The sequence below is a fragment of the Heterodontus francisci genome, chromosome 29 (assembly GCF_036365525.1).
Source record: "Heterodontus francisci isolate sHetFra1 chromosome 29, sHetFra1.hap1, whole genome shotgun sequence".
Taxonomy (NCBI): Eukaryota; Metazoa; Chordata; class Chondrichthyes; order Heterodontiformes; family Heterodontidae; genus Heterodontus; species Heterodontus francisci.
Window position 1 is genome coordinate 49,784,851 of NC_090399.1, and position 26,517 is coordinate 49,811,367.

The following is a 26,517-nucleotide window of genomic DNA, read 5'->3' on the forward strand; positions in this document are numbered from 1 at the left end:
TGTCAGACCGTCCCCTCCTGTCAGATAGTACACTGCTCCCTCACTGTCAGACCGTCCCCTCCTGTCAGATAGTACACTGCTCCCTCACTGTCAGACCGTCCCCTCCTGTCAGATAGTACACTGCTCCCTCACTGTCAGACCGTCCCCTCCTGTCAGATAGTACACTGCTCCCTCACTGTCAGACCGTCCCCTCCTGTCAGATAGTACACTGCTCCCTCACTGTCAGACTGTCCCCTCCTGTCAGATAGTACACTGCTCCCTCACTGTCAGACCGTCCCCTCCTGTCAGATAGTATACTGCTCCCTCACTGTCACACCATCTCCTCCTGTCAGATAGTATACTGCTCCCTCACTGTCAGACCGTCTCCTCCTGTCAGATAGTACACTGCTCCCTCACTATCACACCATCTCCTCCTGTCAGATAGTACACTGCTCCCTCACTATCACACCATCTCCTTCTGTCGGATAGTACACTGCTCCCTCACTGTCACACCGTCCCCTCCTGTCAGATAGTACACTGCTCCCTCACTATCACACCATCTCCTCCTGTCAGATAGTACACTGCTCCCTCACTATCACACCATCTCCTTCTGTCGGATAGTACACTGCTCCCTCACTGTCACACCGTCCCCTCCTGTCAGATAGTACACTGCTCCCTCACTATCACACCATCTCCTTCTGTCGGATAGTACACTGCTCCCTCACTATCACACCATCTCCTCCTGTCAGATAGTACACTGCTCCCTCACTATCACACCATCTCCTTCTGTCGGATAGTACACTGCTCCCTCACTGTCACACCATCTCCTTCTGTCGGATAGTACACTGCTCCCTCACTGTCACACCATCTCCTCCTGTCAGATAGTACACTGCTCCCTCACTGTCACACCATCTCCTCCTGTCAGATAGTATACTGCTCCCTCACTGTCAGACCATCTCCTCCTGTCAGATAGTACACTGCTCCCTCACTGTCACACCATCTCCTTCTGTCGGATAGTATACTGTTCCCTCACTGTCACACCATCTCCTCCTGTCAGATAGTACACTGCTCCCTCACTGTCACACCATCTCCTTCTGTCGGATAGTACACTGCTCCCTCACTGTCACACCGTCCCCTCCTGTCAGATAGTACACTGCTCCCTCACTGTCACACCGTCCCCTCCTGTCAGATAGTATACTGCTCCATCACTGTCACACCATCTCCTCCTGTAGGATAGTATACTGCTCCCTCACTGTCACACCATCTCCTCCTGTCAGATAGTACACTGCTCCCTCACTGTCACACCATCTCCTCCTGTCAGATAGTACACTGCTCCCTCACTGTCACACCATCTCCTCCTGTCAGATAGTACACTGCTCCCTCACTGTCACACCATCTCCTCCTGTCAGATAGTACACTGCTCCCTCACTGTCACACCATCTCCTCCTGTCAGATAGTACACTGCTCCCTCACTGTCACACTGTCTCCTCCTATCGGACAGTACACTACTCCCTCACTGTCACACCATTCCTCACCCCAGCATTTTCGCCTGTGCAACCCCACTTGTTGGACCTGACTACTCATTCCCACTGATGTTCGGAGCTCACTTTGTGTTCTAAGTGTCTTGTTCGCCCTGTATATTAGATCCGATCTAGTATTTTTACTCGGGAAGGTTAAAGCACCTGCTGCTGTGGACTGGAAATCTCACAGAGAAGGCCGAGAAAATGATTCAGCATTCAGGCTGGATCTGTGGAAAGGGAGCTTTACTTTGTCACTAACCCATGCTCTATATGCTGTTGAAATGTTTGGGACGGTGTCGAGCAAACTTGGGTGGAAATGCCTGTCCCTCTAACAGTGTGGATAGGCTGAACGGCCTGTCCCTCTAACAGTGTGGATAGGCTGAACAGCCTGTCCCTCTAACAGTGTGGATAGGCTGAACGGCCTGTCCCTGTGTAACAGTGTGGACGGGCTGAACGGCCTGTCCCTGTGTAACAGTGTGGACGGGCTGAGCGGCCTGTCCCTGTGTTACAGTGTGGACGGGCTGAGCGGCCTGTCCCTGTGTTACAGTGTGGACGGGCTGAACGGCCTGTCCCTGTGTAACAGTGTGGACGGGCTGAACGGCCTGTCCCTCTGTAACAGCGTGGACGGGCTGAACAGCCTGTCCCTCTGTAACAGCATGGACGGGCTGAACGGCCTGTCCCTGTGTAACAGTTTGGACGGGCCGAACGGCCTGTCCCTGTGTAACAGCGTGGACGGGCCGAACGGCCTGTCCCTGTGTAACAGCGTGGACGGGCCGAACGGCCTGTCCCTGTGTAACAGCGTGGACGGGCCGAACGGCCTGTCCCTGTGTAACAGCGTGGACGGGCCGAACGGCCTGTCCCTGTGTAACAGCGTGGACGGGCCGAACGGCCTGTCCCTGTGTAACAGCGTGGACGGGCCGAACGGCCTGTCCCTGTGTAACAGCGTGGACGGGCCGAACGGCCTGTCCCTGTGTAACAGCGTGGACGGGCCGAACGGCCTGTCCCTGTGTAACAGCGTGGACGGGCCGAACGGCCTGTCCCTGTGTAACAGCGTGGACGGGCCGAACGGCCTGTCCCTGTGTAACAGCGTGGACGGGCCGAACGGCCTGTCCCTGTGTAACAGCGTGGACGGGCCGAACGGCCTGTCCCTGTGTAACAGCGTGGACGGGCCGAACGGCCTGTCCCTGTGTAACAGCGTGGACGGGCCGAACGGCCTGTCCCTGTGTAACAGCGTGGACGGGCCGAATGGCCTGTCCCTGTGTAACAGCGTGGACGGGCCGAACGGCCTGTCCCTGTGTAACAGCGTGGACGGGCCGAACGGCCTGTCCCTGTCTAACAGCGTGGACGGGCCGAACGGCCTGTCCCTGTCTAACAGTGTGGACGGGCTGAATGGCCTGTGTCTGTGATTGTGCCTGGTGACTGACAGTGTGGCCTGTCTCTCTCTTGCTTACAGATGGCACTGTGGTGGTGGTTGTCAGCAAGGCCAATGTGCTGCAGGCCATCTATTTCCAGGACAGCAGCATGAAGCTGACATTTGAGAAGTTCCCGGAGGTGCTGCTGTTGGACGCCACCTACAGGTGGGAGGGCCTGCGGCTCCCCACCTACCTGCTGCTGGTGATTGATGGCAATGGGGAGAGTGAGCTGGTGTGCCTGTGGTTCGTGCAGAATGAGGAGCGGGAGACCATCAAGCAGCTGCTGCGCATCTTCAAGCAGAAGAACCCAGCGGCGGAGAGGATCCAGACGGTGATGTGCAGCGGCCGGCCCTTACGCGGGGAAGTGGTGTCCGAGGTCCTGCCCCACTCCAAGCCGCTCACCTGCCTTTTCCATGCCCTGCGCACCTTCCGGACGGATGTCACCACCGAGAAGCTGCATGTGACCATTGGGCAGAAGTGAGTACTGACTCTCTGCTCCTGTCCCAGGACCGAGGGGCGTCCAATCCATGGACCGAGGGTAGCAGGGCCTTTCTCCATGGAGATTCTCCCAGATCAGGCCAGGCTGGAACCAGCCCTTGTGTCCCCTTCGCCTGCCTGCCTTCCCCACTTCTCGTCCTCTGCTCCCCCCCCCCCACCCCACACCACACAAGCCCCCTCAGCCTGTTTCGCCCGCCTCCTCCCCCTGGCCCGTTCCCTTCACCTTCCTGCCCCTTCTCTGCTGCCACCTCCTACCCCCATCCCCTTCACTGCCCCCTCCCATCGCCTGTGCCCGCTCTCTAGGCACACCCATCATTAGTGTTCACTTCGTGTCAGGGGGCTGCTGGAACCCAGTATGGGGCAGTGTCTATTAGGAGAGGGCTGACGATACCAAGGAGAGGAAATGTCTGTGTCTCTGTTTTGTTTCCATCGATCTATATCTGTATTGCTCTATCTGTACCTCCTATCTAATTATTTGCCTATATCTATTAGCTGTCTATATATCTCCATCAGTCAGTTTATCTATCAACGAACTATTTAATTAATGTCTCTATCTCCCTCTGATGTCTCCAGCCATATTTTATCAATGTAAATATCTACTTATAAATTTCTCTATCTGTATCTATATAGTTCTTGCTTTCTGCATGATCTATGTTTAACTTTAACGTATGTTTCTGTATATTTATCTATTTTGTCTATTCATCTAGGTTCTGCCTTTCTCTGTTTTATCAAGCTATTTCTGTCTGAATCTCTATCTCTATCTATCGCCATCTAACTTTCTCTGCCTGCCTAGTTTTCTCTCCTGTACTTTTTTTAAAATTATTTTTCGGGATGTGGGTGTCGCTGACCAAACCAGCCTTTATTGTCCATCAGTAGTTGTCTTTGAGAAGGTGGTGGTGAGCCACCTCTTTAAACCGCTGCAGTCCCTGTGGTGAAGGCACTCCCATGGCGTCATTAGTTAGGGAGTTCCAGGATTTTGACGCAGGGACAAGTGATGTGTGTTTCAAGTCAGAATGGTGTGTAGCTTGGAGGGGAACTTGCAGGTGGTGCCATTCCCATGCATCTGCTGCCCTTGTCCCTCTACATAGTAGAGGGCATGGGTTTGGAAGGTGCTGTCGAAGGAGCCTTGGTGAGTTGTTGCAGTGCATCTTGTAGATGGTACACACTGCTGCCACTGTGTGTTGGTGGTGGAGGGAATGAATGTTTAAGGTGGTGGATGGGGTGTCAATCAAGCAGGCTGCTCTGTTGAGTCTCTTGACTGTTGGAGCTGCTCTCATCCAGACAAATGGAGAGTGAGTATCTATCCATCTCTCTCTATCGGTCTGTAGAAAATGCTGGAAATATTCAGGTCAGGCTGCATCGCTGGAGGGATTAACAGTTAATGTTTCAGATCTTTTGTCAGAACTGGAGTTGGAGATTTAACCGTTTTAAAACGAGTACAGAGGCAGGGAAGTGGGGGAGGGGAGGAAATAACAGAAGGAAAGGTCTGTGTTCGTATACAGGAGTGGAGAGATGAGATGATGACGCAAGGAAAAAGTGGATGATAAGGGGGCAAGTAACAAAGGATGGGTTCAGAGGAGATGGAAACTGTTTCAGCAGATTAGCAAACAGGAAGGAAGCTTGGATAATGTGCCCGAGTGTTGCCATGACCTGGGAATATGGAGGAAGAAAGGCAGGTAGATCCCAGGGGTGTGGACCAGCCCTCCAGCGGTGTACTGATAGGGGATCCCCACCCCAAACACCAGTCCCTATCTCGTCCATTGCCAGTGGCTCCATTAGCCACCATCGCAGTGGTTAAGATCTAAAGTTGTTCAGTGTTGAGTCTGGAAGGCAGTCAGGGCCTAAACAAAATGTGAGGAGCAGTTCGTCAAACTTCCATCGAGTTGCACTGGAACAATGTAGGAAACCGAGGTCACCGTGGAATTGGGACAGGGAAATAAAATAACAAGTGACCGGAAGCTCCGGGTCATGCTTGCAGACTGAATAGAAGCATTCAACAAAGCGGTCATCCTATCTGCGTTTAGCCTCCCCAGCGTGGAGGAAACTGAATCATAAGCAGTGAGTACAGTGGGTCAAGTGGGAAGAAGTACAGGTTAATCGCTGCCTGTTGTCCAGCATTTCCAGCATCCACATTATTTTGCTTGGGTAGCCATCTACATCCATTTTTTTTTTGTCTTTACGCAAGGCACCAGTTGGTGTTCAGACATAACGATTTAGATGTCAGACAACACAGTGTCAGAGGCAGATAAAGATCGAGAGAGAAGGAAAGGCAGGAATATGCTGCTCGTTTCTCTAGCCTGGGGGAAGAACTCAGGAATTTATTTGCAAGCAGCTTGCTGCCAATCTTTCGGAGAATTACTATCTTGTTATTGTGCCTACCAGACAGGAGCTGCAAATTTGTCTCACTCACTTAAGTGCTGATCTCTGAAATTCCCTCTCAAAATCCTCCCCGCTTCTCTACCTCTCTCTCCTTCGTAAACATAAAATCTTTCCTCTTTAATCAAGCTTTTGGTCACCTGTCCTAATATCTCCTTATGTGTCTGTTGTGCTACGTTCAAGATGCTGTGTCAATGTGAGCTGTTGCCCATTTATGCCAAGCAGCCTTAAAGGGACAGGGCCTTAGCAGCGGAATAATACTGTGCACTGGCACGATGCTCCCATCCTTATGGAAGCTGCGCGAGGAGCAATGCCAGGGGTGGTGCGGCAGTATTTCCTAATCTTGTTTCTCCCCCTCCTCCCTTTCAGAAACCTGCTGCTGGAGATCCTCCACAACATGTGCTACGCGGCATCGGCCGAGGAATACGACCTATTGTACCATCAGCTGCTCGACACCAACACCCAGCGAGCCATTGACTACTTCCACAAGAACTGGCATGAGATCCGCAGCCAGTGGGTGGAGGGCTTCAAGCACGAGAGCGAGACCTACTTGACCAGCACCATTAACCGGGTTGAGTTACTGAGCCAGAAGCTGCAGGCTATGGTCGGGAGGTTCACTGACTCGGCCACCTTCGTGCAGGACCTCCTGAAGGCCATCGACACCCTGCGGACGGAGTGCGACTACCGGGCGGTGCGCATGTTCCAGAAGGCGCCTCTCGTGGCCCTGGAGGCCAGCTCCGCTGCCTCGGCCTACTTCAACCTGCTCACTGGCTTTGCATTCTCCCGGGTGCAGCGGGAGCTGGAGGAGGCTCAGTGGGTGACCTTCCTCAGCGTGGAGCCTGAGCAGGCCCAGCCCGTGTCCCGGCGACGGGCTGTGGTGACGGGCCAGACCAGCTGCCAGTGCGCCTTCCACACCTCCATGAAGCTGCCCTGCCGGCACATTCTGGCCTTCCGGCAGCTGCGGGGCTGCGACCTCTTCGAGCCGGCGCTCTGCTCTACCCGCTGGACCCGGGAGCACTACCTGAGGAACCACCCAGTCTTCCGCACCAGCGCCGACCTCCCGGCCGCCAGCTCCCCTCTCCCGCCGCAGCAGCCCGAGTCGCCGAGTGAGCAGACGACAGTGCAGCAGGAGCGATACCGCCAAGCCTTCAAGGTAGCTCAGAAACTCTCCATGCTCGCTGCTGAGTGTCCTGCCGAGGAGTTTGACGGCTGCTTAGCCGTCATGACTGCTGTCACCAACATCTGGGCCAGAGGTGGCCAGGTGCAAGTCACCGAGATTAATGGTTGGTAGAGACGCAACTTTGGGGAATCAGTCATAAATTCAAAATGAAAACTATGTAACGGGGTGGGGGATGTGGAGCAGAGGAGGCGAAAACAGGAAGGGCAAAAATAGGAACATTCCCTGCCAACACACAGACACACATCCCCCCCCCTCCACACCCACCCATACACACACACACACACACACACATCTCCCCTGTGCACCAACACCCACATAACCCTCCTCCCCCCCCACCCCACACACACATTCCACCACCCACAAACAGAAGGCAGTGACATAGTGGTATTGTCACTGGACTAGTAACCCAGAGACCCAGGGTATTTCTCTGGCGACAAGGGTTCAAATTCAATTAATAAAAATCTGGAATTAAAAGCTAGTCTAATGATGGCCATGAAACCATCGCCAATTGTTGGAAAAACCCATCTGGTTCACTATTGTCCTTTGGGGAAGGAATTCTGCTGTCCCTACCTGGCCTGGTCTACATGTGACTCTTACATGCCCTCTGAAATGGCCTAGCAAGCCATTCAGTTGTATCTAACCGCCAAGAAGTCAATGATACCGGATGGGCCACCCAGCATTGACCAAGGCACCGGAAACGACAACGGCAAACCCAGCCCTGTCGACCCTGCAAAGTCCTCTTTATTAACATCTAGGGGCTTGTGCCAAAATTGGGAGAGCTGTCCCACAGACTAGTCAAGCAACAGCCTGACATAGTCATACTCATCGAATCACACCTTACAGGCCATGTCCCAGACACTGCCATCACCATCCCTGGGTATCTCCTGTCCCACCGGCAGGACTGACCCACCAGAGGTGGTGGCACAGTGGTATACAGTTGGGAGGGAGTTGCCCTGGGAGCCCTCAACATCGACTCTGGACCCCATGAAGTCTCATGGCATCAGGTCAAATATGGGCAAGGAAACCTCCTGCTGTTTACCACCGATTACCCTCCCTCAGCTGATGAGTCAGTACTCCTCCATGTTGAACACCACTTGGAGGAAGCACTGAGGGTAGCAAGGGCGCAAGGTGGGGGACTTCAATGTCCATCACCAAGAGTGGCTCGGTAGCACCACTACTGACCGGGCTGGCCAAGTCCTAAACGACATGGCTGCTAGACTGGGTATGCAGCAGGTGATGAGCGGACCAACAAGAGGGAAAAACAGATTTGACCTCATCCTCAACACTCTGCCTGCCGCAGATGCATCTCTCGCTGACAACATTGGTAGGAGTGACCGCCACACAGTCTTTGTGGAGACGAAGTCCTGCCTGCACATTGAGGATGCCCTCTGTCGTGTTGTGTGGGACTACCACTGTGCTAAATGGGATAGATTTCAAACAGATCTAGCAATGCAATACTGGGCATCCATGAGGCGCTGTGGGTCATCAGCAGCAGCAGAATTGTACTCGACCTCAATCTGTAATCTCATGGCCCGGCATATCCTCCACACTACCATTACCATCAATCCAGGAGACCAACCCTGGTTCAGTGAAGAGTGCAGGAGGGCATGCCAGGAGCAGCATCAGGCATACCTCAAAATGAGGTGTCAACCTGGTGAAGCTACAACACAGGACTACTTGCTTGCCAAACTGCTTAGGCAGCATGCGATAGACAGAGCTAAGTGATCCCATAACCAACGGATCAGATCTGAGCTCTGCAGTCCTGCCACATCCAGCCGTGAATGGTGGTAGACAATTAAACAACTAACTGGAGGCGGTGACTCCACAAATATCCACATCCTCAATGATGGGGGAGCCCAGCACATCAGTGCGAAAGATAAGGCTGAAGCATTTGCAACAGTCTTCAGCCAGAAGTGCCGAGTTGATGATCCATCTCGGCCTCCTCCTGAAGTCCCCAGCATCACAGATGCCAGACTTCAGCCAATTCGATTCACTCCGCGTGATATCAAGAAACGACTGAAAGCACTGGATACTGCAAAGGCTATGGGCCCTGACAATATTCCAGCAAAAGTACTGAAGACCTGTTGTGCTCCAGTATTTGCTGTGCCCCTAGCCAAGCTGTTCCAGTACAGCTACAACACTGGCATCTACCCAGCAATGTGGAAAATTGCCCAGGTATGTCCTGTACACAAAAAGCAGGACAAGTCCAACCCGGCCAATTACCGCCCCATTAGTCTACTTCGATCATCAGTAAAGTGATGGAAGGTGTCATCAACAGTGCCATCAAATGGCACTTGCTTAGCAGTAGCCTGCTCAGTGACGCTCAGTTTGGGTTCTGCCAGGGCCACTCAGCTCCTGACCTCATTACAGCCTTGGTTCAAACATGGACCAAAGAGCTGAACTTGTGAGGTGAGAGTGACTGCCCTTGACATCAAGGCAGCATTTGACCGAGTATGGCATCAAGGGGCCCTAGCGAAACTGAGGTCAATGGAAATCGGGTAAGACTCTCCGCTGGTTGGAGTCATACCTAGCGCAAATGAAGATGGTTGTGGTTATTGGAGGTCAATCATCTCAGTTCCAGGACATCACTGTAGGAGCTCCTCAGGGTAGTGTCCTAGGCCCACGCATCTTCAGCTGTTTCATCAATGACTTTCCTTCAATCATAAGTGGGGATGTTCGCTGATGATTGCACAATGCTCAGCACCATTTGCGACTCCTCAGATACTGAAGCAGTCCAGGTGGAAATGCAGCAAGAAATGGGCAATATCCAGGCTTGTGCTGATAAGTGATTAGATTAGATTAGAGATACAGCACTGAAACAGGCCCTTCGGCCCACCGAGTCTGTGCCGAACATCAACCAACCATTTATACTAATCCTACACTAATCCTATATTGCTACCAAACATCCCCACCTGTCCCTACATTTCCCTACCACCTACCTATACTGGTGACAATTTATAATGGCCAATTTACCTATCAACCTGCAAGTCTTTTGGCTTGTGGGAGGAAACCGGAGCACCTGGAGAAAACCCACGCAGACACAGGGAGAACTTGCAAACCCCACACAGGCAGTACCCGGAATCGAACCCGGGTCCTTGGAGCTGTGAGGCTGCTGTGCTAACCACTGCGCCACTGTGCCGCAGTGGGCACACAAGTGCCAGGCAATGACCATCTCCAATAAGAGAGAATCAAACGACCACCCCTTGACATTCAATGGCATTACAATCGCTGAATCCCCCACTATCAACATCCTAGGGGCTCCCATTGACCAGAAACTGAACTGGAGTACCCATATAAATACCGTGGCTACAAGAGCAGGTCAGAGGCTAGGAATCCTGAGGTGAGTAACTCGCCTCCTGACTCCCCAAAGCCTGTCCACCATCTACAAGACACAAGTCGGGAGTGTGATGGAATACTCTCCACTTGCCTGGATGGGTGCAGCTCCAACAACACTCAAGAAGCTCGACATCATCCAGGACAAAATAGCCTGCTTGATTGGCACCCCATCCACAAACATTCACACCCTCCACCTCCAACACACAGTGGCAGCAGTGTGTACCATCTACAAGATGCATTGCAGCAATGCTCCAAGGCTCCTTAGACAGCACCTTCCAAACCCGTGACCACTACCACCGAGAAGGACAAGGGCAGCAAATGCATGCGAACACTACCACCGGCAAGTTCCCCTCCAAGCCATACACCATCCTGACTTGGAACTATATCGCGGTTCCTTCACTGTCATTGGGTCAAAATCCTGGCACTCACTTCCTAACAGCACAGTGGGTGTACCTACCCCAAATGGACTGCAGCAGTTCAAGAAGACAACTTACCACCACCTTCTCATTGGCACTTAGGGACAGGCAATAAATGCTGGCCTAGCCAGTGGCGCCCACATCCCATGAATGAATAAAAAAAGGAAAAAAAACACCCCCCCCCCCCCCCTCCCCACACACACACCCCACATCCCCCCCCCCCCCCCCCCCCCACACACACACACACACTCTCAGCAGGTCAGTTGATCTCTGAAAGGGAAAGGTTTAGGACTGAGTGTTTCCCATCGGCTCAACAACAGTTCCGACTCGACCCCTAACCTGCATGTCGCTCGTCCACGTGATGCTGAGCCACCTGCTGTGTTGCTGTACATGTTGCCTGTGAAGAGAAAGAGACTGACACAAAGTTGAGCAGGGCAGCAGGAGGCAGTCCAAAGTTGGGGTAGAGAAGCAGAATAGAAAGGTAGTAGTTATTGGGAGATAGTTAGCATCTTCTGCAGTCGCGACGGAGGCCCCTGGAGGGTGTGGTGCCTGTCTGGATACCAGGGGAAGGGTTGGAGACTCTGGAGGGTGCGGTGACTGCTTGGGTACCAGGGTGTGGGTCGGTGACCCCTGGAGGGTGCGGTGACTGCCTGGGTACCAGGGTAAGGGTCAGAGGCCCCTGGTGGGTGCGGTGCCTGCCTGGGTACCAGGGTATGGGTCGGTGACCCCTGGAGTGTGCGCTGCCTGCCTGGGTACCAGGGTATGGGTCGGACGCCCCTGAAGTGTGCGGTGACTGCCTGGGTACCAGGGTAAGGGTCAGAGGCCCCTGCAGTGTGCGGTGCCTGCCTGGGTACCAGGGTAAGGGTCGAAAGCCCTTGGAGGGTTTGTTGTCTGCCTGGGTGCTAGGGTAAGGGTCGGAAGCCCCGAAAGGGTACGCTGCCTGCCTGGGGACCAGGGTAAGGGTTATCTTGAGACAGATGAAAAGTAATTTGAAAAAGGAGGGCAGGAAAAGATCCAGTTATTGCTTTCATGTCGAGAGCAATGACATAGTAAAGAAAAGAGAGGAGGTTCTGCTAAGAGAGTATCAGCAGCTAGGAGCTAAATGACTATGCAGGGCCTCAAGGGTGGTAATCTCAGGATTATTACCTGAGCCACACAGTAATTGGCAAAAGGCAAACATCAGGAAGGTGGACACATGGTTCAACCAGTGGTGTGGGCAGGTGAGGTTGTGGGACACTGACCACTAGTGGCGCAGGAGAGAACCTGTAACACTGGGACGGGAGGGAGCCGGTAGCACTAGGGCGGGAGGGGGACTGTAACACTGGGACGGGATGGGGCCTGTAACAACACCAGAACGGTCTCCACCAGAACCCAGCTGGGACCAGGGTCCTTGCAGAAAGGATAAATCAGGCAGTAGAAAAGATTTTAAACCAATGGCATGGGGGAGGGAAGAAAAATAAAAGTCGCCTAAAGACGAAAAGAAAGGATGGGAGCAATGTCCAGCTTATTAATATATAGTGTTCAAGGTAATATAAGTATTTCAGGTTCAGAAACAAATAAAACTAAATCACAAAATAACTGATGAGAATACCACAGAAGTGATAAAACACCAGGAATGTGATAAGGTAAAACATATTAAAATCAGCATCAGGGAATAAAGGCAAGGACGGGGCCTACTGTCCAATTACAAGTTCTACACACTAATGCACGTAGCACGAGAAATGTAACAATTGAATTCGAAGCGCAAATTCAGCTAAATGAGTCTGACGTAGTGGCCATTTCTGAGACCTGGCTACAAGCTGGACAGGACTGGGTGTTAAATATAGCAGGGTGGAAGGTCTTTGGAAAGAATAGGGAAATTGGTAAATGTGGAGGAGGATCAATAATGCTCAGGAACTCGATTCGAGAGAGGGGATATCAGTAAGATGAACAGGCAGGAGAAACGCTATGGGTAGAATTGAGGCATAGCAAAGGATGCAAGACTTTGGTTGGAGTGGCTTATACACTTACAGATAGCAGTGATAAAGTTGTGGGATACATAAAACGTGGAGATCACAGATACTTGTTGCAAAAGCAAAGTGGGTATAACGGGAGACTTCAATTTTCACAAACTGGGGGAAGCAGAACAGATCAGTCCCAAAGACAGTGAATTTCTCAAGAGTATTTGGGACAGTTTTCTGCAAAATGAGAACTAGTCGTTTGGTAGTACAGAACTTGAGTATTGCTGAAAACAGACATTTTGTTGAAACTTTTCGTCTTGCACTCATCAGGACAATTCGCAAGAATACCAATGTAAGGGAAAACAACAAATTTATACTGTATGAGAAGAGAGTGCTGATTGGCTGGCAAGTGGGCTCTGATTGATAGAGATGCTGCCATGGAGAATGCACCAGCTTATGGTGACTGACAGTTAACTGTCAAGCTTGTTTGAAATTTAAACCAGGCAGCTTGACTCTGATTGGTTAAGGCATTGCCCTGAGGAATGAACCAGTGAATGGCAGTGGCTTATTTTGTTTAGCTGAAACAGGCGCAATATATGTGCATGTTCTTTCTGTCTGCAAAGAACAGGGCCCTGTGTATTAATATATGTAGCTTTAACAAAATGTCTCCATTTTCAGCAAAATGAGAACAGGCCATCTTAGATATAATGATGAATAATGAGCCTGAATTCGTCAATAATGTGACCATAACGGGATTGAAGTTGATATTGGGCTCGGGAGGGAGAAGGATGAGTCACACACTAAAGTTTTAAATTTAAGGAAGGCTGTCTTTGGAGGGATGAGACAGGAATTGGCCGCAATAGACTGCGCAGAGCAGTTAATGGATAAAACTACAGAGGAACAGTGACAGTGTTCAAAAAGGTATTTGGTAGGATACAAGACCTGTACACACCTCGAAAGAGTAAGTACTCCACTTGTAGAATCTAACACCCTCGGTCAACCAGGGCAGTGAGAGATAGTATAAAATAAAAAGAAAGGATTTATACGAATGCACAGAGCAGTAGAGACCCAGAGGACTGGGAGAGATAGAAAGAACAGCAAAGGGATGCACAGAAAGTAGTAAGAGCTACAAATATGGAATATGAGAAAAAGCTTGCGAGGGATATCAAGGACAACACTAAAGGATTTTGCCAATACATTAAGAGAAAGGGGGAGGGTAAGAATAATGTGGACTCTGCAAATATAGATGCTGTTATATTATAATTGAAACATCAGGAAAAGGCAGATTTGCTCAATATGTATTTAGAAAATGATAGTCCTGTTAGTCTTTAGTGGGAAAGTTACTAGAATCTGTTATTAGGGACAGAGTGACTGAGCATTCGGACAAATACGAACTGATAAACAGAGCCAGGGTAAATTTATAAAGGGTGGGCCATGTCTAACAAACCTAGTTGAATTTTTTTGAGGAGCTAATATAATGTGATGGATAAATGCATGTCTATGCATGTTATTTATATGGATCACCAGAAGGCATTTGATAAGGTTCCACATAAGAGACTGTTAACAAAAATAAGAGAGCATGGAATTGGAGGCAGCCTTTTTGGCTTGGATGTAGGATTGGTGAGGAGGTAGGAGACGGGGAGTAGGGAATAATAAGTATGTCCTCAAATTGTCAGGGTGCGACTTGTGTGCCCCAGGAATCAGTCTGGGACTGGGACATCAACTTTTCACTATATTTATAAATGACTTTGATGAGGGAGTGAGAGCCATATATAGAAGGTTGCTGAAGACACCACAATAGGTGGCATAAATAGCATAGATGGGAGAAGAAAGTTGCAAAGGGCTCTTGATAGATTATGTGAGTGAGCAAAACTGTGGCAGATGGAGAGCTATGGGAAAGTGGGAGGTCATCCATTTTGGACCGAAGGCAGACAGATCAGAGTATTTACTAAATGGTGAAAAATTGGAAGCTGGATGAACAGAAAGATTTAATGGTCCAAGTTGAAATCACTAAAAGCCAGTGGACAGTACAAAAAAAAACTGGAATGCCAGCCTTTATCTTGAGGGCTGTAATACAAAGGAGACGAAGTTATGTTCCAGTTATAGAGAGCTCTGGTTGGACATCACCTGGAGAACTGCATTGAGTTCTAGGCATCGTACCTCAGGAAGGATATATGTAGCTTTGGCCTTGGAGAGAGTGTAGTACAGATTCATCAGAATGATCCCAGGCTGAAAGGTATAAGCTTGCATTCCCTTGAACGTTGAAGATTAATGGATGCTCTAATTGAAGTGTTTAAGATGATTTAAGGATTGGATTGCACAGGTAAAGATAAATAATTTCCCCTGGTGGGGCAGTCCAGTACTAGGGGGCATAACTTTAAAATAAGAGGCCATTCAGGGGTGATGTCAGGAAGCATTTCTTTACACAAGGGGTAATCTGGGACTCTCATCACCAAAGAGAAACTGATAGATTTTTGATGGGTAAGTGTGAGGAACCAAGGCAATTAGATGCATTTGAGATACATTTTAAGCACAATATAAATTAATGGCAGAACAGGCTTGAGGGACTGAATGGCCTCCTCCTGTTCCAAAGTCTGTGTTTCAGAAAATGTTTGCTGATGATCCTAAGATTGCTGTTTATTTCTGTTTGACACTCTCGTTTAGTCTTCATATACCTGTGTGTGCAGGATATGCAGTAATAAAGGGTGTTAGAGGGCACAGACAGCGATATGAGGGGCTAGAGGGCACAAACAGCGATACGAGGGGCTAGAGGGCACAGACAGCGATACGAGGGGTTAAAGGGCACAGGCAGCGATACGAGGGGTTAAAGGGCACAGACAGCGATACGAGGGGTTAAAGGGCACAGACAGCGATACAAGGGGTTAGAAGGCACAGACAGCGATACAAGGGGTTAGAAGGCACAGACAGCGATACGAGGGGTTAGAGGGCACAGACAGCAATACAAGGGGTGAGAGGGTACACAATAGCTTTAATTACCACGCTTGTCTTCTGTCACTTTTTACCTATTACTGTGCATGTCCTTTCATTTTTCATTAATGACTGTCCTCTAACACATTTATTATATGCCCCCTAACCTTTTATTTTTACTGCATGTGTCCCCCTAACACCTTTTATTACAACACGTACTCTCTAATAGAGTAATAGGGGTGTTCTACAGACCACTTAATTGTGGAAGAAATATGTGAGCAAATCTATGAAAAGATGTAGAATAATCATGAGAGATTTCAACTGCACCCAAATAAAGTGATGAGAATGTGGTGAAGGACAAATGAGAATGGAGTGTTTACAGTGTGCAGCGGACTCCTTTATTATCCAGTATGTGAGAAGTCCAACAAGAAAGGATTCATATTTTGGTCTAGTAATGGGAAATGAAGTAGAGCAGGTAAGGGAAGTAACTGCAGGTGAACTTCTAGGCAATAGCAGTCACAATACAGAGGTGTAAGATAGGGCAAGATTCAAACTAAAAATACATGTACACAATGTGCATATAAAATAAAGAAGATGGTAAAAGAGGTTGGGAAAGAATTCCACTGGAAAGACAGACAACACAAAATTAAATGATCAAAGAATGTAAAAACAAATAGTAAAGTATTGTGCAAGATACATCAGTAACAAAAGAAAAATCAGGATAGGGATAGGGCTTCGAAGGGATATACATGATAAACTCACATAATAGGGAAATGGCAGGAATACTCAATATTAACTTTGCCTCGGTATTTGCTAGGGAGACTAACATGGTGGACAATGACAGAAGAGATTGAAAAAGATATAAAGGCATTTAAGATAGAAAGGAGGGAGATAAACTAATAAATCTTAGAGAAGATAAAACCCCTGGTCTGGATTGATTGAGTCTATAAATATTAAAAATTAGGGATGAGATAGCAGAGGCACTGTTACATATATAAAAATTTGTTGTCATTGGTTATTGACCTGTGTGTCCGCTATCGCTGGTTCATGCCGCGTGTGTCCGTTATTGCCGGGTCGTGCCGCACGTCGGCTCTGTTGCCATTTAGTGCCGTAAGTCGTCTCTATCGCCATTTAGTGCCGCGCATCTCTGCTATTGCTGGTTAGTGCTGCGCATGTCTGCCATCGTCGGTTAGTGCCATGCGTCTCCTCTATCGCTGGTGACTGCCGCGCATGTCTGCCATTGCTGGTTAGTGCCGCGCGGCTTCTCTATTGCTGGTTAGTGCCGCGCATGTCTGCCATTGCCGGTTAGTGCCGCGCTTCTCCTTCGAAGATGGTTAGTGCCGCGCATGTCTGCTATCACCATTTAATGCCGTGCGTCGTCTCTATCGCCAGTTATCGTAGAGCCGCACATGTCCTCTGTTGCTGTTTAGCGCCCCATGTGTCCTCTGTCGCCGGTTAGTGTTGCACGTCTTCCCTGTTTCCAGTTATCATCGTCCGTGTCCTCTGATACTTTTTATTACTATACTTGTCCTTTAACATCACTCACTGGTGTTTGCTAAATTATTTTCAGTGAATTGCACAAGAGGGGAGAGATCATCAGCTCCACCCAATGTACCAAGCGATATTGACAATATACATCAGAACTGATTTCAGGCCCGTCGTGTGTACAAGAAGACGGCTGCAAGTTCACCATGATTGCCCACATTTCAGATGATCCCAAGAGTCGAACTGAGGTTGCATTCTGTCCCCAAATTTGGACACAGCTTCTGTATGTGTATAAGTACAGATGTGTATTAGATACATGTACACCCCTGCACACATACCCCCGATCACTGCATAGTGAGCTATCGACAGGTCTTTGATTCAGCTTTGAAGTAAGTTAATCTGTAAACGTGAAGGTAAATTTGGCTTGAGAGAGATTTTATGGTGATCTTGGAAAAGCTTCCAAGATTTGTGAAGGGAATTGACGAATTGTTCCCATCAGTGAAGTGTTCAATTACTGAGAGATATGAGTCTAAACATGACGTTTGGGAGTAAGGAGGAGAGACCGATGGGCTTTTTATCCCAAGGGTAACAGTTACAGAATGAGTGGGCAGAGAAACACATTGAAGTGGACAGTTTTCGCGATCTCTGACGAGAGAGGGCATTGAGGGTATAGTGGCGTTTGTCCAAACTATTCCACAGGTACTGACATTCCTATGGTACCTGATCCAAGCATCCATTCTTCTCAAAGTAGCCTGGATAGTGATGTGGCCAGGCAAGTGACAATAGAGGGGCATCATCATCCAGCCTGATGATGCCCGTGACTGGCGTACAAACAGGAGGAGGCCATTCAGCCCCTCCAGCTGGCTCCGTCATTCAATGAGATCAGCAGGAATTGCTGGACAGTGAGTGGGCTGATTTTCCTTGCCCTCGCTAGCCCGCAGAAACCCGAGAACGGTCATACCGCCCAGGCTGGTTGGCTGGCTCAGGGCAGCTCATTTATTGCAGGTCAAGAATGGAGCCTGGGTCTTTCCTGTTCAGTCTGGCACTGTACAGCATCTTGCATGGTGTCCTTCCCTTATCAGGCCACTGGTGAGAAAGAGAGAGCCCAAAAAATTCTTAAGAATAGAAAATGTTGGAAATATGCAGCAAGTAAATCAGGATCTGTAAGAAGAGGGATTATGACGTGTAACCCGTGTTTAACCCTTCCTCAAATTCCAGTAGGTTCTTCCTTGACTGGCATCAGTAAGAACTATTTTCCAAAATTACCTAAAAATGCATTCGTTAGGTATGGACTTGTCTCAGTTGGTCACACGTTCACATCTCCGTCAGGAGTTTGGGGTTCAAACCCCACTCCAGGATTTGAGCGCCTGAACCATCACTTGGGGCAGTACTGAAGGAGGGGCTGCTGCATTGTTGTGTGAAAGATTAAACTAAAGAGCTGTTTAGGCAGATGATTCATTCTGGAATTCCCTCGCTAATGTCTGTTCAGCTCCCTCGCCGCCTTTTAAGACCTTCCTTAAAATCCACCTCTTCTGCTGACCCCTCCGAATACCTCCTTTGGGATGTTCTTTCCACACGAGAGGGGTAGTATCTGAGTGCGAGTTGGTGATGTAAAAGATCCCACAACACAAGTTGAAGGAGAGTGGGGAATTCTCAGTGTCCTGGGCCAACCATCATCCCACAACCAACTGGCACAGATGAACTGGTCATTTATCTCAGTTTGTGGGACTCTGGGCATGTGATTGCCTACAGGATAATGGTCAGTACACTTTGCAGGTAGTTCTTGGGCTGCAAAGGGCTTTAGGACATCCTGAGATTTGATCTGGCAATATGTAAATTTGTATAATTTCTACTATATTTTTTGAGACATTTGCAGTAGAACTTTGCTGCCAGATTCTGATAGTGTAGCACTGTTATAATCCATAGGGTGATATTAAGATGGGAAGGGCTGAACAGAGCATCATTTGGAGAACTGGTGGGGAGGAGGGAGAGGACAAACTGGGCTGAAAGCTACCTGTCGAGTTAGGGGATGGTTCAGTTGAAGATGGTTGATGCACAAATACTTGACTAGAACAAAGTGCAAGACCTTGCATGGAGCACCTGAGGGATATATCTACCAATTGAGAGAGAGTGCCTGTCAGGCTCAGTCCTCGGTCCGTGCTTAGTTAGCTAATCTCAGCTAGGGCACCAAGCATTGAAGAGATGGCATCAGTGTCCAGAGCTGGTTCAGAGAGTGGACTCATATTGTTTGGTGGAGCGGGTTAGTTCAACAAAAACTTTAACATAGTAAGATGTTCCAAGGCTCTTCGCTATTAAACTATAATTGACACAAGCCACATAAGGAGATAGTAAGGGCAGGTAACCAAAAGCATAGTCAAACAGGAGCGTCGTAAAGGAGGAGAGGTTTAGGGAGGGAATTCCAGAGCTGAAGGCGTGACTGCCAGTGGTAGAACAATTAAAATTGAGGATGTTCAGGAGGCCAGAATTGGAGGAGTGCAGGTATGTTTCAGGGATGTCGCACTGGAGATGGTTTGAGAGAAAGGGAGGGATGTGAAGACAAGGTTGATAATGACCGGGAGCCAGTTCATTGAGTTCCATCATCTTGTCACTGGCAAAAGCAGGGCCAAAAAAAGCTGGTGGAATTCTCTCAAATCCAAGGACTCCTAGAGTTATCCACGTGGCTCTCCTCTCTCTGTGGCCTGTAAGGGTCTTAATATGAAATGGGTCGTACTGACCTGTGCCCACATGCTAGTGTGTGCAAACCTGGATCACTGAACGGCTCACTATTTGTCACTGTCACACAAAGAAGTCAGCAGGTTAGTGTGGTTGGAGGTGATAGTCTCACTTGCAGTGGATACTGGCACTGTTGTTAAAGTGATGTTTTTTTAGTGCCTCAGTCTGTGCTGTACCTGACAAACATGCAAGGTTTGGTCAGAATGTGGCATGTTCTGTTTGCTGCTTACAATGCTAGTGCACTGTATGTCAGACAGGGCAGCAGGGCTGTTCCACAGACAGCGATCAGTCACACAGACAGTTAGCCTGTCGTTGTGGGATATGTTGAGTGGCAAATGTTGCCTGGGACACCAGGAGAGTTCTTTATTACCACGAGGTGAACAATGTCCACCTAAATGGGCAGCTCAGACCTGGTATAGTGTATCTTCAGAAAGACCAGAAATATTGGGCCATTCAGGACTCTGGACACACACGAGACATGATCCTCTCCCTACGCCAGCCGGACTGCCCCACTAGGGCCACAGCTTGCAGACAGATGGAGTTTGTGGGCTGCCTGAGTTAGATACCATAGGAATGTACAGGATTGAAAGAAACCACTGCATAATCTGGCCTAAATTAAATTTCAAAGAGTACGCTGCACCTCTCCTCCTCCCCTCCCTCTCGGCACCCCCCTCCCTTTCGGCCCCCCCATCCCCCTTGGCTTCCCCCTTCCCTCTTCCCTCTTCCACGGCTCTTCTCCCCCTCGCGAACCCCTCCTCCCCTCCCCCTTGCGACCCCTCCTCGCTCCACCTCGCGACCCCTCCTCCCCTCCCTCTCACGGCCCTCCTCCCCTCCCTCTCTCGGCCCTCCTCCTTCCCCCGTGACACCCCCCTCGCGACTCCCCCTCGTGACACCCCTCCCCCTCGCGACTCCCCCTCCCTCCCCTCCCCCTTCCTCCCTCTCGCGACTCCCCGTCCCCCTCCCTCCTCCACACCCACCCTCCCCCCATGTCCTCTCCCCTCCCTCCTCCCCATGTCTTCTCCCCCCCCACCCCCATGTCCTCTCCCCCCTCCCCCATCCAGTTTCTATATCTGACCAGTTCTCTCTCGAATGTGTTGGCATGATCTGCCTCTTGGTTCCGTGTGTTCATCGCCCTTTCTGCCAAGCGTTGAATCTAAGTTGTTGAGATTCTCTTTGGAGCTTCTGTGCAATGGCTGATTCTTGCTGATCAATGTACCCAATTGATTCTCATGTGAATGAAAGCATTTCTTTTTAATTAATACATCAAGTCTTTTTCAATAGGTGGAACATTTTTCTGACAATGTTGGAATAGCTCAATGTATAGCACTGGTTTGAATTATCTTCCTTGTGTAAAAGGTCCTACGTGATTGTGAATTGTTCACACTTTTTAACAGTTGTAGTGAAGCCTGTGAACCTATAGAATGATTTCTGTACAATAAAAGATTTTTTTCACGGGAAGCCTGGAACTTTCATTTTGTGTAGAATCTCTTCTCTAGTTATGTGGACACTAAATAGCTCCCAGTGGGGAAATGGATGGCAGTCCCTGGGCACTGGATAGTTCCCGGTGGGAAGTAGGCAGCTACGGGAAATGGATATTAAGTCCAACAAAACAATGCACTAAAATGGGGACGCATAGCATCCTCATTGTTTTGTATCACACAAAGATAACTGGCACTAATTGAGTTCAATAAATCCAAACATAATTACTGAAAAATTACTGGTTTGGTCTTGTCTCCCTATAGTGTAAAGAGTGCCACCTACTGAAAGACTGCAGAAGCACAAAGGAAGGAACGGCAAGTAAAAGGGACAACAGTCAATTTCCTTGCTGGTTCCAGTACTGCTAACTGCATTAGCAATATTTTCCTGTGAAGAAATTGGTGGGGAACAGTGATTCCAGTACTTGTAAGTTTGGAAAGATTGTCTCCCTGGTTTCCTCGCGATCCTGGTGCCGATGTGTTATGGTCCCATTGAGTCACCGCTTGCTGCAGTCTGAGAGCCAGTGGCACTGCAGATGAGAGTTTCATGGACTTGCCCCAAAACTGCACTGAGGGTAAGATGCACATTTTGTTATGAAACGCAACTGCTGTGAGGGTTTTCTGTTAAAGAAATGAGGAGTTTCTTCAGTAGGATAGGCTGCAGATCTTGTATTTGAAGATAATAAACAGCCTAAGAAGAGGGGAATCACTGCTGGATATAGTAATGGGAAATGAAGCAGAGCAGATAAGCCCAGGGGAACATCTAGTTAATACCAATCATAACAAAATAAAGATTAAGATAATGATTGAGAAAGACATATGCAAGACAAAAAGCAAAGTTATATATTGGAAAAAGCTGATTTTAATGGGATGAGGATGGAACTAGGGAAAGTAAACTGGAAAAAATAAATGACAACAGCCGTGGAAAATATTTAAAGGTGTTGAATGAAGTTCAGGAGAACTATATTCCACTACAAAATTAGAACAATCTCGCCAATAATAGAAAACCATAGATGAATAGCCATTTGGCCAAAACTCAAACTAAAGAAAAAGGTATACACTAGGCACGTAGACAATAGAGAGGATGACAAAATAGGATATGAAGAGGTTAGAAATGAAGTAAAAAACAATTAGGAAGGCAAAAAGGGACTAGAATGTTAAATGTTAGAGGAATATAAAGAGAAATGGTGAAGTATTCTGCAGACTCAAAAGAAAAATCCAGGCAGGGCCTCGGGAATACACGATAAACTCAGAGGAAATTTAAATAATTACTTTGCCTCAACATTTTCCAGGGAGCCCAACAGATGAACATAAGATTAGAAGTGGAGATCAAAAGAAGATATAAAGACATTTAAGACAGAAGTGGGGCAGATAATTGATAAACTAATCAAATCTAGAAAGCATAAAACCCCTGGTCTGGCTGGACTGTATCCATACATATTAAAAGGAGGTGGGGAAGAGATAACAGAGGAGTTATTACTTATCTTTTCTAATGAATTCTTATAAATGTAATTGTGCCAGAGACCTAGTGGACAGCTAATGTTATTCCTACACTTAAAAATGGAGACAGAACAAGTCCAAGGAATTATAGACCAGTTAGCTTAACATCAATGGCGGGAAAGGTAATGGAATCCTTACTCAAAGATGTATTAAAATCTAGAAACTGAAAATATAATGAAATGTAGTCAGCAGGGATTTCAAAAGAAAATGTCATGCTTGACAAGCCTTCTTAAATTCTTTGAAAAAGTATTGGAGTACAGAAGGGTAATGCAGTAAATGCAATATATTTGAATTAAAAGGCCTGACAGAAGGTACTGCATCAGCAGACTTGTGATTAAGGTCTGGAAACGAGTTGCAGAACGGATAGTCAAATGGCTACAAAACAGAAAATAGAGAGTAGGGGTTAAAGGTAGGTACTCAGCCTGCAGAATGCTAGGAAGTGATGTTCCATGAGGATTGTTGCTGGGACCAGTGCTGTTCACCATTTACATAAATGATCTGGATTTGGGCATCACAATTTGAAAGGTGCAAAACAGAATAGTGTACACATGCAGTGGCAGAACCAGGCCAATCACAAGCTCAATCTGAGTTCACGCCTCCCCTGACAAACTGACCTGACTGCACTGCTTGCACTTCAAGACCCTCTACCCGGTCTGATTGGGCAGCAATATCTGCAGAATGGTGAGTGGCTACACAGCATCCTGCACACTGGGCAACTGAAATACCTCTGCCCGGTAAGTACCACTCTGGTTTCACCAGGGACTTGGCACAGTCCCACTTGCACACCGAGCGCCGGTACAGCTTCTCTCCCCCCAGTGTGGATCTGGTCACAACCCCTGAATGCCAGCTGGCACCCAGAGCACGTACCCCCATACCCTTCCAAATTGTGAGTTGGTGGGCCATGTTGGACTGCTCCCTAGTGTGTGTACACACTGGTCACATTCGGTAGCCTTTTCAGATCACACCCCGCTGTGTGTACATGCTGGTGAACAAGTGACACACTGGTCACACTCGGTAGCCTTGTCGGATCACAACCCCGCTGTGTACACACACACCGGTGAATTGTGAGACTGCTGCTAGGCTGAAAGCTCTCTTTGCAAACACCACACTGTAACATCCTGCCTCTGGGCTGGGTGTGCTGATATCTTGCGAGTGTGGACAGCCTGTGATGAATGAGTCCCATTCCTGATCATTCTCCAATGACCCCCTGCTGTAGAGAATGTGTTTGTGGATGTCAGCGATGTACCCAGCAGTTGAACAGCCCACCAACCCATATTGTTGAAGCTGTACAGACCAGCCAATCAGTAGAGGAGGGGATAGAATTGAGGAATCAAAGCACTAGACTCATTTAATGAATAAACAGATTGTACATCGCCGACATAATCTAGGGCTGCAGATACTGTCCGCCAACCTACAGGGTCATTCACTGGCCAGGTTTGATACTCCTGGTCACTATCCAATCCTCCTGGCTGGTAATGCTTCTGTGTGCATCTCTCTTTGGCACTTATACTATACTGAACTAAGCATTCACTGTCCGGCCCTCTACTATATTGCATGAGGTACAAGGTTCCTTTAACTGGGTCACCTTCCGAACTCCATATTATTCAATATGAACCCAGATGTGACGAATTGCTTTTCTGATTATTGAATAAAAAATGAGTAATAGACGCCACTTTTGGCCTTGTGATCTCCATACTCATATTCACACAGCATCTGCATGTGTCTGTTCCTGAGCTTCCGATTCCATTCCCTCTCCCGACCACTGACTGAGGCTGAACCAGACTGATCGCAACCTTGGCGACCCATCAGTCCCCGACTTTAGCTTCCGACCACAAATCTGCTCCATCGCCAAGATCGCATACTTCCACCTCCGTGACATCACCCATCTAGGCCCCTGCCTCAGCTCTGCGACTGCTGAAACAGTCTCAAATATTTCAATGTTCTCCTTGCATCCCAGCTTCCATCCTCTGTAAAGTTCAGCTCATCCAAAACTCTGCTGCCTGCATCCTAACTCGCACCCAGTGTCATTCACCCATCACCCCTGTGCTTGTAGGCCTAGAGAGGCTCTCGGTCTGCTAACACCTTCATTTTAAATTGTCAGCCGTGTGTTCAAATCCCTCCATAGCCTCGCCCCACCCTATCTCTGTAATCTCCTCCAAGCCTACAATTCTTGTATTCCTCTAACTCTGGTCTCTTGTCCATTCCCCAACTCCCTTTGTTCCACCTGCCAAAGCGCTAAACTCTGGTATTCCCTCCGTACACCTCTCCGCCCTCTACCTTGTTCTTCTCTTTTACGACACTCTTTAAAACCTACCTCTTTGACCAAGTGTTCGGTGATCTGCCCTAACATCTCCTCATGTGGTTCAGTGTCACATTTTGACTGACTATGCTCCCATGAAACCCCTTGGGACATTTTCCTATATTAAAGGCTTTACATAAATGCAAGTTGTTTCAATGCGATTGTTGGGAAAATGATAAGATGATATGTGGAGTGTGAGTGTTTTCTTCCTCAGTTACTGACTGTCATTTAATATTTGTTAAGTAAATGTACGTATGTAAAGTGCACTTACCTGTATTGTGTCTGAAGTGTTTCTAATAATATTAACACTTGTGGCTGAAGCAGTGTCACCATAGCATCACCTGTGGCGAGGCAGCAACTTCTATTGCACAGCACCATCCCATCTGAACCCCTGTGGACGGCTGTCATTGGAACACATTTCACTGTAAATGAAATATTTGCATTTCTGAGGCAGCTTTCAGGACCTCAGGACACACCATAGTGTTCTGCAGCCAATGAAGTACTTTTGAAGAGCAGTCACTGTTTTAGTTCAGGCTCCAGGAGTCTCTGAGCGGCCTAGCTTCCAGAATTCATGCGGTCCAATCCTGCTCCCTTAACCCAGTGGCAGGCTCACAGACACAGGGTTTTCCAGGTGCGCATCTCCCGCTGGGATAAGAGACTGATTTAGTCGTGTAACTGATATGAGCAGACTCACGGCTCTCCCCAGAATCTAAAAACACCAACACAGAAACAGCTGAAGACGTAGGGAGGGAAGATTTTGAACTCACTTTCAGGAGGTAAACCTGGTGCTGCGGATCCAGCCGCCTGTCACAGAAACCTAGTCAGACTGCAGGCTGTGTGCATTATATAAAGTACTGATGGATCACTCATTCCTCACTGTCAGCAGTGAACTTCACACACTGACTGTTGATGCAATGGGTCCAGGTGTAGGAATCAGCAGCTCTTGGAACTTCACATTGTAGTGGGGCAGTACACTCTTCCCATTGGTGAAAGGTCATCGACATGAATCATTTACAGCACAGAAGGCAGCCATTCGACCCATCGAGTCTATGCCGGCTCTCCGCGGAGCTATCCAGTCAGTCCTAATCTCCTGCTCCATCCCCGTAGCCCTGCAAGTCTATTTCCCTCAAGTGGCCATCCAATTTCCTTTTGAAATCATTGATCATCTGTGCTTCCACTACCCTTGTAGGCAGCGAGTTCTGGCTCATTACCACCCGCTGTGTGAAAAAGTGCTTCCTCACATTCGCCCTGCATTTCTTGCTCAAAACATTCAATCTGTACCCCCTAGTCTTTGTACCATTAGTTAATGGGAACATTTTTTCCTTGTCAAGTTTATCGAAGCCTGTCATAATCTTGTACATTTCCATTAAATCTCCCTTCAATCTCCTTTGTTCTAAGGAGAACAAACCCAGTGCTTCCAACCTAACCTTGCAACTAAAA

At 48.5% G+C, this 26,517-nt stretch overlaps 1 protein-coding gene across 3 annotated transcripts in view; it reads left to right on the forward strand.

Annotated features, from left to right (window-relative positions):
- Positions 1-21,261, forward strand: part of LOC137346275 (zinc finger SWIM domain-containing protein 1-like) — a 66,278-nt gene extending 45,017 nt beyond the window's left edge. For 2 of the 3 annotated variants that reach the window (XM_068009740.1, XM_068009741.1), the window contains exons 6-8: positions 2,953-3,388; positions 6,155-7,068; positions 17,156-21,261. In XM_068009740.1, the coding sequence (XP_067865841.1) occupies positions 2,953-3,388; positions 6,155-7,068; positions 17,156-17,232 (1,427 nt within the window). In that variant the 3' untranslated portion in view covers positions 17,233-21,261. The remainder of the gene's footprint in view (positions 1-2,952; positions 3,389-6,154; positions 7,069-17,155) is intronic. The other variant, XM_068009742.1, reaches the window with a different exon arrangement.
- The last annotated feature ends 5,256 nt before the right edge of the window (positions 21,262-26,517 follow it).